This window comes from Athene cunicularia, assembly GCF_003259725.1.
Source record: "Athene cunicularia isolate RWA chromosome 6 unlocalized genomic scaffold, athCun1 chr6_part1, whole genome shotgun sequence".
NCBI lineage: Eukaryota > Metazoa > Chordata > Aves > Strigiformes > Strigidae > Athene > Athene cunicularia.
The window spans coordinates 13,254,526-13,270,948 of record NW_020799105.1 but is presented as its reverse complement, the minus strand read 5'-3'; the positions used below and the strand labels follow the sequence as shown (position 1 = coordinate 13,270,948).

The 16,423-nt window shown below is 43.0% G+C and overlaps 1 protein-coding gene across 1 annotated transcript in view; it reads left to right on the top strand.

Annotated features, from left to right (window-relative positions):
- COL17A1 (collagen type XVII alpha 1 chain) overlaps window positions 1–16,423 on the top strand; it is a 41,538-nt gene that overhangs the window by 11,397 nt on the left and 13,718 nt on the right. The window contains exons 8-35 of the mRNA XM_026851283.1: window positions 89–136; window positions 527–670; window positions 1,664–1,807; window positions 2,551–2,622; window positions 3,645–3,716; window positions 4,080–4,145; window positions 5,429–5,593; window positions 5,967–6,038; window positions 6,175–6,219; window positions 6,823–6,972; window positions 7,404–7,619; window positions 8,234–8,272; window positions 9,237–9,263; window positions 9,745–9,771; window positions 10,244–10,306; window positions 10,479–10,583; window positions 11,084–11,146; window positions 11,791–11,826; window positions 11,968–12,021; window positions 12,406–12,441; window positions 12,622–12,657; window positions 13,072–13,134; window positions 13,477–13,512; window positions 13,893–13,964; window positions 14,316–14,342; window positions 15,021–15,056; window positions 15,590–15,625; window positions 15,830–15,910. Coding sequence (XP_026707084.1) covers window positions 89–136; window positions 527–670; window positions 1,664–1,807; window positions 2,551–2,622; window positions 3,645–3,716; window positions 4,080–4,145; window positions 5,429–5,593; window positions 5,967–6,038; window positions 6,175–6,219; window positions 6,823–6,972; window positions 7,404–7,619; window positions 8,234–8,272; window positions 9,237–9,263; window positions 9,745–9,771; window positions 10,244–10,306; window positions 10,479–10,583; window positions 11,084–11,146; window positions 11,791–11,826; window positions 11,968–12,021; window positions 12,406–12,441; window positions 12,622–12,657; window positions 13,072–13,134; window positions 13,477–13,512; window positions 13,893–13,964; window positions 14,316–14,342; window positions 15,021–15,056; window positions 15,590–15,625; window positions 15,830–15,910 — 2,031 coding nt within the window. The remainder of the gene's footprint in view (window positions 1–88; window positions 137–526; window positions 671–1,663; window positions 1,808–2,550; window positions 2,623–3,644; window positions 3,717–4,079; window positions 4,146–5,428; window positions 5,594–5,966; window positions 6,039–6,174; window positions 6,220–6,822; window positions 6,973–7,403; window positions 7,620–8,233; window positions 8,273–9,236; window positions 9,264–9,744; window positions 9,772–10,243; window positions 10,307–10,478; window positions 10,584–11,083; window positions 11,147–11,790; window positions 11,827–11,967; window positions 12,022–12,405; window positions 12,442–12,621; window positions 12,658–13,071; window positions 13,135–13,476; window positions 13,513–13,892; window positions 13,965–14,315; window positions 14,343–15,020; window positions 15,057–15,589; window positions 15,626–15,829; window positions 15,911–16,423) is intronic.

Genomic DNA, 16,423 nt, shown 5'->3' with positions numbered 1-16,423 from the left:
GGAAGGAATTCAGCCTAAAGATTCATTCCCAGCCCAGGGCACAAATACATATTGCTCCATATTCATGATCTGTTTTTTCTCTTCCCAGAGAGTGAAATACGAGTCCGACTGCAGAGCGCATCTCCCTCTGGCAGATGTAAGTGCCATGGCTTTCATTCCAGGGGGATCAGGTATAAGAGGGAGGGTGTTACTGCTCTGGGTGTGTCTGCAGTGTCTCTGGGACCCAATCCTCATGATGACAAGTAGCAGCATGTCATTCCTTTTTTCCTGTTAAGAACATTCATTTGTTTCCCCCTTTCTGAGCAAGGAAGCATGCTGTGGGTGTGATGGTGGTCTTGCAAGGATGTCGTTGTACTTAGTCTCAGAAATGAGGCCCTGAAGCTTTGTTAATAAGTGGCACCTCCAGAAAGTACAATGTCATAGACACTCACAGGTAAATTCTACTGAATAACTTAGCCAGGGCAAGATTACAGATCAATGAAACAGTGGGTTTTGGGTGAGTCTGGACACTTGCTTTTCCTGACAGGGACGGAGTTGGATGATGTGAAACGTTTGCTGAAAGGAAGTCGATCAGCCAGCTGCAGCCCTACTCGTTCACCGTCAAGTACGCTTCCGATACCGAAGAAGGCTGTGGTGGAGACAAAGATGGTTACTGAGAGCTCTCAGTCAGGTACTTGGCAGAGGATGTTGAGCAATGCTGGAGCCATTCCAAACATTATGTGCCATAAAAATACGCAGTTGCTAAGAACATCCAAGTAAGAATACATGGTCTCTGTCCCAGACAGTGGTGGCAATACAGAAAAAGGGTCAGAATGCAGGAGGGCTGTCAATATGTTGCCCTAACAAGAGCCATCTTGGGTAGCTTTCTAATGTGTTGTCTAATCTCCATAAAAATAAGCCAGTTTCTGCTGCCACCAGCTTTAATTCAGAGGTGGTTCTGGCAGAGACAAGAGCTCTAGGCAAATATGTCTTAGAGTGATTTGATTGCTTATCTCCAAGCAAGATGGAGAAAGCACTGAAGACAACATTTGGGTCAGTGTTTGTTTGATTTATTGGTCACACCACACAGTTCAGAGATCACTAGAACATGATAATAATAGAAATGGTACTTAAAATACTATAACCAGCTTTTATTATTTATAAGGCTCACCACAGTGCTTGAGGCAGTGGTATTCACATTCACTCCACTGTCCTCCACCAGTATCTAGGAACAAGCAATACCTTTTTTCTTGCACATGGCTCAAAACCTGTCTAAAACTGGGAATTTTAGTCCAATACACTAGTGAATGTATCAGAGCCATATGTGGGAAGCAAAAGTCATACATCCCATGGCCCAGGATAATTTGTTAACAGAATGGCAGACCAAAGTGTTTTATTCTGTTATCATAGCATCTACAAGAGATGAAATCTCTTCAGGGTGTTTTGTGAATGATCATGCTGTCAGGTCAATCTTTACTCAATTGGTTAGAATTCAGGTGGGCTCTAATCAGCTGGCATTTGAGATCAGTTATACCATGTTAACCTGGAGTCATTGTGTTGGCTCCACAAGGATAATTGAAATTTAAGGCAGATGAAGTTGTTTGTCAGGTAAAACTGTAATTCATGCTAAGACAAAAGCCTGGTCTCATTGAAAACCACTTATGTTTGTTTGGGTTTTTTACAGTGTCAGGGACATATGATACAACCATAGTGAATACTGGCCACCCTTCATACATGTGGTCATCCACTCTGCCTGCTGGATCTTCCCTTGGTGGATACCACAACAGCTCTTCCTTGATCAATGCTATGTCTCACTCTACGGGATCAGGTATGCTCCCTGGACCGCCCAGGCTTGAGGGATGTAACTCCATACTGAAACTGGGTCAACAGCAGTCCTTTCTTTTGCACAGCAAGAACTAAAATGGTGGAAGAATAGAGATGGCAGGAGATATGCTTGAATTTTCTCTGGTTTTCTGACACTTGGTGCTCTCTGTTTCTACACTGACTGCATTTGAAAATCCTTCTTTGTGAAGATCTATTGTCCTGACTGCCTGATCTATCACTAAACTTTGTCGATACCTTTATCAGTAAGATCAGTCTCACATTCCCTCTCAAAACTAGTTTCAGACTCTAGTTAACGTTGGATTATCCTGGCCCATTGTAAGAAGGACTGGGCCTAACCCTTCAGTCCTCGTACACTAAAGATGTAATCAGTAAGTGTTGAGTGTGCTTACACTTTGTAAGGCCCACTTCTAAATGCCGGGGACACTGCATTTCCCAGCTGCAGAGAAAAAACACAGGAAGCTTTATGATAGCATACTATTAAAAGCTTTGCTTTCTCACACTGTCTCATGATTGCAACTTGTCTGATGTGGGATTTTCTCCCCTTTGTCAGTTCATTAGAAGAGTGGTTTGGTGTCACAATTTTCAGGATTTTTCATCTCTGCAGTTGTTGTGTTTTCACTAACTGCATTTCCAAGTCACTTAATTTCTGTGATTCTGCCACTGACCTTTGGGTGCTGAATTTCTGATTCGAGAGAAGCAATAACATTTCACTTCCTCTTTTTGCAGTTTTTGGTGTTCCAAATAACCTGGCTCCCAGCAATCATACTCTGAATGCAGGCCTGAGCACTTCCTCTACAGGTCAGATTTTTCTATTTTTCCCTTCACACTTTCACAGCACCACAGTCCTGGCAGACATGTACAATGGAATAATACCTATATCACTCCATTTCTCTTCTGTTCCTCATCTAATGTCAGCAGCTTCTCTGCATACCCCAGTTATTCTTTGGTTATGGTGAATTTATTCTGAGTCAGCCCAGTATAGCTGGTGTTAATTCCTGACTATTTGTGTCTGGGAGGCAGGAAAAACTAGAGATTTTCCAAGGAGAATATTTAGTTTTTTGAAAGACATCTGTTAGACTAGCCTGTTTCTTCCCTAGAACTGCTCAGGATAATTCTTTAAAAAATAAACTCATGTGTCCTAATCCATAAAGGTCCATTACTCCTCTGTCACTTTTCCTTGTAATTTCCCTTTGCCTCACCTGGCTTGGGGCTGCTGGCAGACTGTCTTCAATGTCACTAAACCACTTATCTTTCAGTCGCACACACTGTGTCTACACATCACAGTGCCATCATACAGGGTCTCTGACTAGGCCTGCAAAGAGAGCAGGCTGTATGAGAGCAGTCTGTACACTGCACTAATATTGCCACAGAGTCTGGCACCAAAGGTGCCACCTTCCAAGCCATTTGCTTCTGTCTGGACAGTACTTTGACACGTACTGTGTGCAGTTATCTGCTTAAATTTCCCTTAGTCAGACCAAGCTGGTTTTCCAAAATTACCTTTTTCCCAAGTGCCCTACCTGGAGAAATGTCCATGCAGCCATGAGAGTGGCCTTGCAATCTAACTTGAGATAGTATTTTAAAAAGGTCGCCATTATTGTACTGGGCCAACAATAACTTACAGAAAAATGATCTAGTGAAAATACCATTTTGTAAGGAAGATCTTTGAACAGAAAGCTTAGGTCTGTGATGTCTCCAGCCAGCTGGCAAAATTTCATGGGAGAGGTTGTCATTATTATCACTGGGTTTGTGTTGGTTTTAGCCAGAATACCACCTGCACTGCAGGATTCCTATAACTCCCATTGTAATGTTTTTCTTTGCAGTGTTTGGAGTTCAAAACAACCTGTCTCCAAGCTCTTCAACCCTGACCCAGAATGCTACTGCAGCCTCCGCAGGTCAGCAACAATTGAAGCCTAGAGAAAGTGTGAAGGTCACCATTGTGTGTTTCCTCTCCCACCTTTTCTATAGTGACTAGAAAGTTCATATTGACAGACTCCTTCATTATCATCTTATTGTGTGAAGTAATGTGGTATAAGGGGATATTGAGGAATATTTTCTCTGCTTTGCCTGTGCAGAACAGCTCCCAGTGCCTATGAAAGCACTGGAGATTTGCTTGCTGGGGAAGCCCTTGCTTGTTTGAGTTGTCCTAGGTACCCTGAATGAGAAAAGAGTTTTTAAATTGTGTGGAGCCCAGGGTTGGTGTGTGTAGATACCTTGTTATCCTTCCTCTCTTTCATTTTTGAATTTTTTTGTTGCAGCATATGGGCTGAAGAACACTTCTCAGAGTAACACCATGGCAAGTACTGGTGTGTCTTCCTCAGCAGGTGAGTTTGTCATTCGCTGTTGTTTAGGCATGGCCTTGTACAAGCATATCATGATAAAAATTAGTTAGAGGTTCAGCTAGTTGAGTGACACTAACACCTGGCTCCTTGGGAGCATGGATTGTCACTAGCCAAGTCTCCTACGACTACTCTTCTGAAAAGAAAGCAAATGAGCCAGAAGATAAGAATGAGCAAATGAGCTGGTCTGATTCAGATCTGCCCCACTCTGTGGTAACCTGATGATTTAATTGCAGCTATTTCTGTTCAGTAAGCAGGTAAATGGACAGAAGATCACATGTGAAATTGTGCTTTATTTGAAGCCAAAACATTTGTAAGGTTGCTCTTAAACATCATTTTGCAGTAGTATCAGCCTCAACCACTCAAAATTCATCAGATGATTTTTTTTAAATGAGAGAAGTTGAGGTCTTTCTACTGGCCTTTTGTCCTTGAACAGCTGGGATTCGTCTTTTCCAGCTTTTTTCTGCATCTCTGAGAGATATAAATTAGTCTTTTATTTTTTGTGTAAGGGAAGCCATGTTTCTTTTGTAATCCAAGGACTCCCAAAGATGAGGCTTAAAAATAGATGTAAATAACACAGAAGTTATTATGACATTTCTAATACAAGTTTACACTGGGTTTGTGCTAGAATAATGGAATAATATCATTCTGGTTATATTGATTTTCAGAGTTGTGTCAATTTGTGTGCTAATTCAGTTTGTACACCATTCCAGGCATACTTGATACTGCCTAACGGCAGAAGGATGAACACAATGATGTTTTTTGAGCCTTATTTGGCCTGTGCCAAACCTTAGTAAGCTACAGTTCAATGCCTCATAAGCATGCCTGGCTCCCAAGGATATGGAGTGCTTTGAGCTTGACAGAGTAGATCTGCTAAAGGTGCTCCTCAGCTTGAGCTGTGCTGGCTCTGATGACCCTTGAATGTCTCTCTCAGACTGAGTTTCTATGATTCTAAAGTGTGTTTGAGAAGCAAAGAGGCCATTGATCAAATAATTTCTATATGTAGTTGAATTCCAGATGCTCTCAATTTCTGGTAGCAGTTGCTCCGCTGCTAGTGAAATACACAACTCTAAAGAAATCTAATGACATGCACAGCTCTTGTCTTAGCTTCAGTGACCAGTGTGTCTCTCTCTGGGTGTTTATAGTAGTGGCAACCCCAGTAACAATGGGACTAACTATTTCAAAGGACAAGTGTTATGGCTTATAGTTATCACTCAGTGTACCCACACTCATCTCCTCCTCTTTCCCATTCTTTACCAATATTCTAGGGGGAACAATTCTGAGCTCCCAGGGAGATGACATTCTGCGCAAAGACTGCAAGTTCCTGCTGCTGGAGAAGGAGAATGCCCCAGCAAAGAAGGAGATGGAGCTCTTGATCATGACAAAGGACAGTGGGAAGGTCTTTAGTGCCTCTTCCACTGGGCTTAATGGAGGTAACTTTTCTTCAGGACACATAGATATGCTGAGGGCCAAGAAGTGGAGACTAATCATAAGGGGATTTCAGAGTTCAGGACACTACACCTGACTCAAACCCCTGCAAGCCAGACAAGAAGCTCTGGCAGGCACTTAGCCTTTAACCATGTCAGCTGCAATCTAGGTCTAGCTTTTGCATTTGAAGCTCCGTAGTGTGCTTTGGAATATTTCACAAAGTTCAGGAGCTTTGAAAGCAAAAATCTGGATCTGGTTTAAACAGGAAGAGCTATTGTATCTTCCTAATAAAAAATATATGCCTTTTGCCAATGAAAGAAGGTAGGCCTGGTTGAACTCCTTGTGTAATGTTTTTAATTATATTTGGTTCCTCTTCAGGATCCTTTGTAGAAGACACCCTGAAGAAAGAGAAGCAGGGTTTTTCCTCCTCTTATGCTTCAGATGCAAATGGTAAGTTTGTCCCTGTGGAAATGCAATAGAACTTTCTCTTTCTGCCTCCGTTACTACCTTCCCCTTTCAAGACCATGCTCTAAGTTTAATCATGATGGAAAGACTGTTAAAACCTCTTTTACTCCTGTTAAAACAGGAGGACTGAAATCTGTGCCAACAAGGGACAAAGCCACTTATGCAGGTACGTGATGCAATTCAGACATTCATTGGGAAAAGCACCAAAGCACAATATACAAAAACCCAATTGTTCTTGAGTGACATGAGTGATCTCTGTGCAGGGAGGGAATATTCAGGAGACTACTCTGTCTGTAATGAGCAGAGCACATGCCAGAAAAATTGGTACCAGTGATTTGCTTGTGGATAAGTGGGCAGTTGGGGTGTTTTTTTGTTGCTGGAGAAAATCAGATAGCTGACAGTACAGCTGCATCCTGCTACCAGGACAGATTTATGCAGAAGAGAGGTCTCACACAAACCATGCTGGCTATTGCTGTCATTTATGGCTTAAAACTATACAAACAATTGACCCCAAGGGGATCACATTTTTCAGCTGTTATTTTAAAACACACTGAGTGTTGTCCCCTGTTGGAATTCCTACTGGGAATGCTCTTCCCAGCTTCCACAGGGACTAGAAATACACCCACCATGTGCAGAGTAGTGTGCAAAGATTTTTCTCTATAGCCCTTTGTATAATGGGACAAACCTTGGTGTCTTTATTCTAAGAGTTTCTTGACTCTAAATCAAGGAACTCTTCACTAACCAGGAGACTGCCCCTTCCCTCTTCCAGAAATACGAAATGGTGATGCAGGGGGTGCAATTGGATCAGCACCATCCTGGTGTCCCTGTCGTTCCTGCTGTAGCTGGTGGAAGTGGCTCCTGGGTTTGCTTCTGGCCTGGTTGCTTCTCCTTGGATTGCTTTTTGGACTCATTGCTCTGGGTAAGAAATAACTGAGAAACAAAATGTTAAATGGGTTAGAACAGCAGAGGGTATAAGCTGGCAAAGAGACCAAGTACCAGAGATATCAAGCCAGAGAACATTCAGCTTGATGTTGACTGCCACTAAGATATTACAAATGGACAGGAAGAATGGATAAGGAATATAAACCTTTGATAAGGGGTTATATAGTCTGGGGGTGAGTAGGATAGGAAAACTCCTGAGATCTGAGGTCTTACTTCTCAGAAACTAACATATTCCGAAGTTGTCATTTAAACTCCAGATATCCCTGCTAGCAAAACAAAGACCAGTCCTGCAAAATTCAGTGGCCATAGATATTTTACACAGTTACCTTGTCCCTGCTGTTAGAAGTAGGTATTTCAGGCATTCATCTGTGGCAACATGTTCTCTAGCATTTTACTTTAACCTTCCAGCGGAAGAAGTGAGAAAACTGAAATCTCGTGTGGAAAACCTGGAAAAAATCAATGGTGGCCTCCTGGCAATTAACCAAGGGAATTCAAAATTAGAAAAGGATGTTTCAAGAGTAGACTTTCTTCATGGTATTTCACCCTCCTCAACCTTTGCTTATGAAAATGAAGAGTCAGTCTGGTTGATGGTGAAGAACAGACTGAACAAAGAAATGGAACGAGGTGAGCAGAGTCAATGTCTGTGATGCTGTGTGAGACCAGATTATTTAAAGGGGAGTGGGAGGATTTCCTTGCCCAAGGGCCTAAGACCACGACTTTTAGAGTGCAGTAAAGTCTGTCAAAAATAGTGCCCTCACCTGTCCTCACAGACAGGCTGTGCTGGAGCTCAGAGTGCTACCACTAACACTGGTGGTGCATCCCTTAAAGCCAGCAGAAAAGGGAGAAGAAAGGAGGTTGTAGACATGCCATCCTGTGCCAGGACCCATCATGTTTGCTGTAGCAAGTGAGTTTTCCATTTTGAAAGAACTACACAGAAAAATGAATTGACACTTTACTCCTCATGCTGCATTTGTTAGCAAGGGAAAGATGATTTACTTCTGTTTAGCAGATGATGGAAATAGGTTAAGAACAGAAGAGCCTACATTCTCCCAGCTTCAGAAGTCTCATGGATTGGCAAAAGCAAATTTGCTGAGGAAACTACTTACAAAACCACGCTGTGCTTGATAGCCTGTACTACCTGCAGCCTCAAAATCCAAATAGAATGATCCTTGTACATGAAACGAGTAGCTATTCTGATGTACAATGCACTTTAACAGCCTCTTCACTTCCTGTTACAGGTTACTTCCGAGGGGAGAGAGGAGAACCTGGTGAGAAAGGTACAGCCATATAGTCCTTCTTTTCCCCTGTCCTATGTCTTGGCTCTGGCAATGCACGAGTTTGGGGTGGATGTTGTCACAGGGGGCAAGTGAGAAAGATGAAGCTGGTTTATAGTTGAACAAAAAGAATCATAGAGTCATTTGGGTTGGAAAAGATCTTGAAGATCATCGAGTCCAACTGTTAACCTACCACTGCCAAGTCCACCACTGAACCATGTCCCTAAGCACCACATCTACACATTTTTTAAATGCCTCCACGGATGGTGACTCAACCACTTCACTGGGCAGCCTGTTCCAATGCTTGACAACCCTTTCAGTGAAGACATTTTTCCTGATATCCAGTCTAAACCTCCTCTGGCACAACTTGAGGCCATTTCCTCTTGTCCTGTCCCTTGTTACCTGGGAGAAGAGACTGACACCCACCTCACTACAACCTCCTTTCAGGTAGCTGTAGAGTGATAAAGCTTTCCCTGAACCTTCTTTTCTCCAGGCTAAACAACCCCAGTTCCCTCAGCTGCTTCTCATAAGACTTGTTCTCTAGACCCTTCACCAGCTTTGTTGCCCTTTGGAGATGCTCCAGCACCTCAATGCCTTTCTTGTAGCGAGGGGCCCAAAACTGGACACAGTATTCAGAGTGGCCTCACCAGTGCTGAGTACAGGGGGACAATCATTTCCGTAGTCCTGATGGTTTGCTGCATAAACTGTAGAGGCCCTGATCGCATGCAGAACTAATACAGGAGGCCCAGTCTTGCATTGTGCTGGTATGAAAGGCCAGATCCTGTTTACCACTAGTGGGATGGGTCTGATCCTGCACTATTCAAGTGTGAAGTGTCCCTGTTCATGCAAAACTCCTTTATGTTTCTTTGAAGGTGGGAAAGCAACTAGAAAAACAAAATTAATGAGTAATCATTGGAAATACCTCCAGGATCTCTCCTGATTTTATTTTTCTTTCTTCTTTTCTCAGGTGACATGGGAATGCAAGGTCCCAGAGGTGAGTCTGGAGTTACCTTCTTTCTCAGGTAGTTTGGCAGCCTGGCACAGGGCATGGGTAGTGAATGGATTTTTGTTACTCCAGAAGTTAGAGAAGCTGATGCATTCTGTAGTTCAGATACTGTTGTGATGGTTGGGTTTTTTTGCTCTTCTTCCAGGCAAAGACAATTTTAGAGTTCACAGTAGAAGAGATGATAGATCTCACTTTGAATCTAGAAATTTCTTTCACTTGCATGAAAGTCATTACTGAAGCCAAGCTCTGCCTGGTTTAATCACAGAGTTCTTAAGAGGATTTTGTGTGGTATAAATTATTCAATCCATTGCATAAATACAAAGGGGCCAATGTGGCATTGTTGGAGACAGTAGAACTTGTAAACACACCAGGAACATAAACTCATTTTTTATGAGTGGTGAGTGTCAGTCAAAGTGTCAAACAGGGAAGACTTGTTCCCCACTGACTCTCTATTTCTTTCTCTTTACAGGAGAGCGAGGACTTCCTGGTGTCCCAGGTGGGCAGTAGTACAGCTCCCCTTTGGGGGAGCACATTTAGTGACATTACAGTAGGCACTGCTCAAACCTGGCTCAAGGTGGTTTTCTAAAGAGTCAATATTTGGCATAGACTAAGTCACTTGATTAATACATTGGTGCTGAGCTACAGACACAGCTCAGAGACTTGGTTACAAGCAAGGCCTCAGCCTGATTTCCACTTAGTCGAACATGCCTAATTTGGGGTTGTGAAGATCCCAGCCTACCTTTGACAGAGTCCCAAAGCTGCATAAATACCTGGCCCAACTTCCTTGTGCTCTTATATTTATTGTGTTCTTCTTAAGAGATCCCTATTCAAGTACCCACCTTTGAAATAATATATTCTTTACCCTAGCCGATGGATCCCTCTGGGCTTCAGGCTCCCCTAATTTGCATGTTATTCTCTCATGCTACACAGGCAAGAATCCTGAATATCTGTTGTATTTTTCTTTCCAGGCATTCCTGGTCCAATTGGACACCAAGGACCAGAAGGACCAAAAGGACAGAAAGGTAGCATGGGTAAGCATCTCTGTCAATGCTGTGAGTCTCTCACAACTGGTTGACAGATGGCATGGGAATACAGACACCAGGTTGGTGTGATCGTTTCCTTCCCCCACAGAGGTGGCCATGGATCCTCTTGCCCAAGGCCTCCCATAGACATGGTTTTTTTACAGGCATTTGTTTTCTCTAGGTGATCCTGGCATGGAAGGTCCCATGGGACAAAGAGGTCGAGAAGGTCTACCAGGACCTCGAGGGGAGCCTGGACCACCTGGATTTGGAGAAAAAGGAGACAGAGGTAGGAACTAGGTGTCCCATTCTTGGATAAAGTAGAGATGGACAAAAGCTAGAGTTTGGTCACAATTTATAAAACACCTCAGTGATAGAATTTGATTTGGTTATTCAAAACCAAATTTCATGTCAGACATTTCTCAGCCCAGACAAATCTGGCCTAAGGGATTTTTTTCTGCCAAATTTACAGTGCATAAACAAAGTTTGTTTTGGTTTGCCAGGTCTCAGTGCCAGTCAGGTTTGAGTCTGGCAGAATCAAAAGCACGTAGTATCAAGGTCATCTTCCCAGTTATCCAGGTCACCAAATCTGGGGAATTTGTCTTACTCATCCTAAAGCCCAATGAGATGGGATTTTTTTCTTGGACAATCATGCTTATTTGGGTGTTCTGAACTGACTAACAGATTATTCATGACATTTGGTAGAGAAAGAATAACAGAAGATGGGATAATGAAAAAATAGTATCACAATTGTATTCTACAGTATCTATTCATGCTCTTACTCTGCAGGTGGTGTTGGTGAGCCAGGTCCTCCAGGGCCACCTGGTCCCCCAGGTTCTGCTGGCCTTAAAGGTAAATATGAAGATGAACAGAGAGAGCGTAGCAAACTAGTTATGGGTAAATGGGCACTCCAGCCTTCCTGTTTCACTTGTGTTGCACTGCAGTAATCAGAAAATTGAACTAATGGTCCCCGTTTTAGGTAAGATTTACTTTGGTAGGTACACATAACCTTTAGAGCAATAAATACTTGGAGATTTTTAGTAAGAATGGGGATTGGCAGGGAGGTTTCTCAAAACAGCAATCTTTAAGATGTGTGATATTTCCAGCTGGTTTTATTATGCTTTCAGAAATAATAAAGTAAACTCATATCCCTAACAGGCTTCTAACAGCTCTACAGTCCATGTAACTGCAATAAAAGTTGCACTATAAAAAAGTGGGTCCTAGCTGAAGCACAGATCCCAGCATCTCAGCCAAGATGGACGGCTTGAGTCTGTTTACTTTAGGGAAAACCACTTCCTCTGTGTCACAAGAACTAAGCTGTGTACATTTGTTGTCCTTGTTTTGAGGATGCCAGTGATGCAAGTTCTTCCAATGGCTGGGCGGATTCCAATCTGCTAAACACCTGTTTTGTAGATGCTGTTGAGCAAACCGAAATAGATTTGTTCACATTTTAATTGTGCTGTTACTGAAAGAAAATCCATGTTCCTTTTTCACAGGTCTGATGGGTTCTCCAGGCCCACAAGGTCCTCCAGGTGAGTGTTGCATTCCTTTAATATGGCATCTATAAACTAGAGAAAACAAAACCAGTATGACAGCTTCTCATAGTTTTTCTTCTTTAGTGATACATAATGGTGAGTGGGATGAGTTAAAACCCCCATCTCATTTTTCTGCAGGTCCTCCAGGCCTACAAGGATTTAGAGGAGAAGCAGGTCTCCCAGGTGCTAAAGGTAAGCTTCTCTTCCCCTCAGCAATTACAGCAGCCCTATCTGATGTGCTTTTCTAGCACTGCTCTGAGTAGCAGACATGAACATGTAGCATTTTGATGCTAGGGGCAAAAAAAAGCATAAGACTGAGGAAAGGGGAGGAGGAACTAAACTTAGTCAATGATTGCAGGCAAATCTTGAGAAATATAAGAGACACAGAGGTAATAGAACAGTCTAGTTGAGGAAACATGGTTGGATGGATGGAGCTGTATTGAAGGAAAGGAATTTCAAGTTTGTGTTTGTCTGGCATCAGAGTATCTGTATTTTCCCTATGATTTTTTCTTGATGCATGAAATTCCTTTCCCTTCTGACTTATCACTATTTATCAATCGCCCATATATCTTTCAGGTGAGAAAGGAGCCATTGGAGCCCCTGGACCCAAAGGTATGTAGATCAATTAGATATCTTTTGTGGATATTTTCATTAGATTCCTTTAGGTATGGATACTGTCTATGGGTATTAACCCTATTCTTCTTTGGCTGCTAAAGCAGACTTTATTTTCTCTGATGGAAACATTTTAGAATGAAATAATCTCACAGAATCCTTCCCTTTTTTGTACCACAGGTGATCAGGGTGAGAAGGGTTCTCGTGGAATGACAGGTCAGTGGACTGTTTTCCTGGAATAACAGGCTATCTAAAATACACGTGCTTTATTTGAGTTTTCGAATAACAGTATAGCCCAGTGAATCCCAGTTAGCTTTCTGAAAAATTATGATGTTACTGGTTATAGGAGTTTTATTTTTGCACCCAAGTTTTAAACAAATAGATACCATTCTTGATTCCAGTAATCTTGGTAGCGATCTTTGTATTTACCTTTAGGGAATTTCTCCCTCCTGTGCCCTGTATTGAGGTCACTTGAGCTTTTCTAATGCCCAGAGACAGTCATGAGTCTTGAGGCCTGAACATCATGTCAATGCTGTATTTCAATTGCTAAAGCACTAAATATTGCTGACAGTCATAAACTATATCTTCACCAAGATTTTTTTGATTCATTTTCATACCATTTTACTACAGGTGAACAAGGCTCAAGAGGAATGCCTGGTCCTCCAGGAGAGCCAGGGGCTAAAGGACCTGTAGGTGGGTAACAGGAAACAGCCATGTTTATATGTGAGGCACCCAGAGTGTGTTTCTGTGAGCACAGACAAAGAAACAATATGGGAGTGGAATCATACTGGTTGTGATCCTAGGTGTTTTCTCTAGATAGCTAAGATTAGTCTGTATGCTCAGAAAATATGTCCGATACCTAATTTTCAAGTGAATGTTTTCTGGATCTTCAGTAACTGCAGCTAAGGTTTCTTTCAGATGCAGTATGATAAAAAGCCACTCTCTTGTGTTTGGGGCTGTGCTGTGCTTAGTAGGAGGACAGGGCAACTGTGGTACTATTTCAGCAGTCCCTAACAATCTCTTTTCTTTGGACAGGACAAGCTGGCCGTGATGGACAGGCAGGTGAAAAAGGTAAGGGTTTCCCTTCAGGTAAAAGTCAGGAACTTTATGATTTGACAGGAGGTTTATTTGCAAAAGAGATGGGAGAAAATAGCAACAGATTCATGTTCTGGGATCTTGCTGTCTCAGAACTGAAGAGGCAACCACTTAAGCATGGAACTAAGACATATAATGGAGCTGGCTGTAAACTTGAGACAGAGTTCTCACTACAGAACTCTTCTGTCACTGATGATCATCTCCCAAACACTGATGCTGAAAATGGCCAGTTGGCTATGAGGATACAATAGGTAGAAAGTGCTGCAGAACAAACAGTTGGTGGCCAAGCTTGAATGGATTGGTAGATTGTAAGAAGTCAGTGACTTCTGGCTTGTTCATGGTGATTATATCCCTAGGTGAACCAGGTCTTATGGGAATGCCAGGAGCCCGAGGCCCTCCAGGACCCTCTGGAGACACAGGACAGCCAGGTAAAGCATACAGAGAACAAAAATACTTTCTGGTCAGCCAGGAACACAGATGTCTTTGTCAACAATTTCCAGTCTTAATTTGAAGTTAAGGCTGGCTGAGGATCTCTGTACTGTGAGATGATGATGAAAGGAAAACATACAGGGAATCTAGACCCTTTGTGATCCCAGGATTGCACACACTGCAAACATGAGCTGCTATTAGCCAATGTTCAGTTTACATACCAGGTACTAAGCCAATTTACACCACTTGTGGACTGTGTGCTGTAATTTCAAGTAAATGTAAACTTTCTCTCCCTGTCCTGAACCTGAAACTTGTTTAGACATCTTGGAATTTTTACCTTTTTCTGCCAGGTCTCACAGGACCACAGGGACCACCAGGTAGGCTTTTCCACCATGTTCCAATTAATCAATGACACACTTTGACATGGGCTGAAAAAATCTTGGTAATTTCCCCTCTGTGCTGCTCAGGGCTTCCAAAGTGATATCCCAAGGTTTCTGCACCTCCTTTGGCTTTTGAGGCAGATTCTGTGCTTGGTGTGTAGTTTTTGCAGAATGCAGGACCTTGGAGTGTTGAAAATTTGCCTCTCCCCAAAACATAGTTTGCAATAAATAACATATTTCATGTGCATCACTGAAAAGTCCTTCTAATCATCAGCAGAAACAGTTGAGAGGATGTAGCAATAGAGGTGGAAACAGAGGATGCGATGTCTGCAAGCAGAGCTGGTTTGGGGGGCAAGTCACCAAGGAATTTATCCAAGAGCCTCAGGACAGGGAGCAGTACCAGGGTAAATCTGGGGAGCAGTGCCATCATCCAGGGAGCAGTGGGAGAAGGGAAGCCCTTAACTATGCCCAGGGACACTACCAGCTCAGTCTACAGTCCACTGTGAATTCCTCCACTTGCTGTCAGGGACCTGCTTGTAAATGCTGAAAGCCAGGGTCTTGAACAGGGAGTTCCTTCTATAAACCTGTAAGTGAAGCTCAACTGGGGTAACTGGAGAAAATAGAGCAAATGGATTTGCACTAACCATTTTAAATTGTTCATCTACCTCATATCAGGACTTCCAGGCAACCCAGGCCGACCAGGGGCTAAAGGTGAGTTTTGTTTCTTCCCTAATACTCATTTTGTCTCTAAGCACTTCATTTTAGGGAGGATTATCTGCTTTGCTGACCAGTCCCTGAATCAACAGTGGCATCTAGTGGATTTAGGAAGGGAGTGTTTGAGAAACAGTAGCCAAAGCCTCCCTGAGCATACACGAAAGGCAGGGCATCTGCTGAGGCACTCAGCATGAGAGCTCTCCACTGAGAAGACCTTAGCAAAACCGGTTCTGCCCTGAGCCTATGAGTATGATGCCTGGTGACTGCAGTGGAAGCTGTGTGCCTGCCTCGGATAAATCAGGGCCTATTGCTTATACTGGCAGATGTCATGCTTGGAAAGCTGATCAGAAGATACCTCTGGATTAGATGAGCTCTGTTGCTTCCCACATGACCACCTGCTGCCATGACTTTTCAGACAAGATCAAGAGCAAAAAGAACAGAAATCACATGTTTAATAAGACAGTGTCATTGAGCTAGAGACAGATCTTCCCCAAAAAAGAAGTTAATTCTTTGTCTTTTTGTTTTCTTAGGAGAACCTGGAGCTCCTGGAAAAGTCATAAGTGCTGGTATGTAGCGCAGTGGGAGTTCAAACACTTCTGCTTTTGGAGGATTTTCTCTGTTTTTTGTTATGTCTCCTAAATTCATCTTGACTGTGTGTCAGACCTGTACTACTGGGGCTCCCTGTATTGGGAGAATACATATGCTGTAGATATGTCATTCCTTAAGGATAGATGTGTTACACATTTGCTGGATGTGTGTTTGTGTTTCAGAGGGTTCATCAACTATTGCTCTGCCAGGCCCACCAGGTCCCCCAGGCCCAGCCGGCCCCACTGGACCCCCAGGTGTTCCAGGTGAGGAAGCTGCTCTTCTGTGGTTTTTGCAGGCAGCTTGCATTGCTGTGCATCCAGTTCTTAATTTAATGTGTGATGTTTATTGTCTCTGCCAGGCTGCCCTGTCTGGGAGGCAAGATTGCTCAGGCAGTACTCATGGTCCTCACCCTTCCCTGCAGAAAGACCAAGATCTCAGACTGAGTTAGGAAGGCAGCAGCCTCAAGGGAGAAAAGGGATATGATCATAGGGAGGAAGGACAGAAAGGAGGGCTGGGAAGATGAAGAAATGGGGAACACTGTTGTCCTTTGAACTGATGAGTACAAAGTAGTGATAGGTCAAATCCAGTGAGTAGAATCAAGCTCTTCTGCCTCTCAGGAAAGCAGTCTCATGTGTCTAATCCCTTTCCTGGCACTGTTCACTGAAATCAGGAAGTGCTCTTTTTCGAGTTTCAGCTTTGAACTCAAGACAGCAGAAATCCCACTAGAGCATCTGCAAATCTTACACACACACACACACACACACACACACACACAC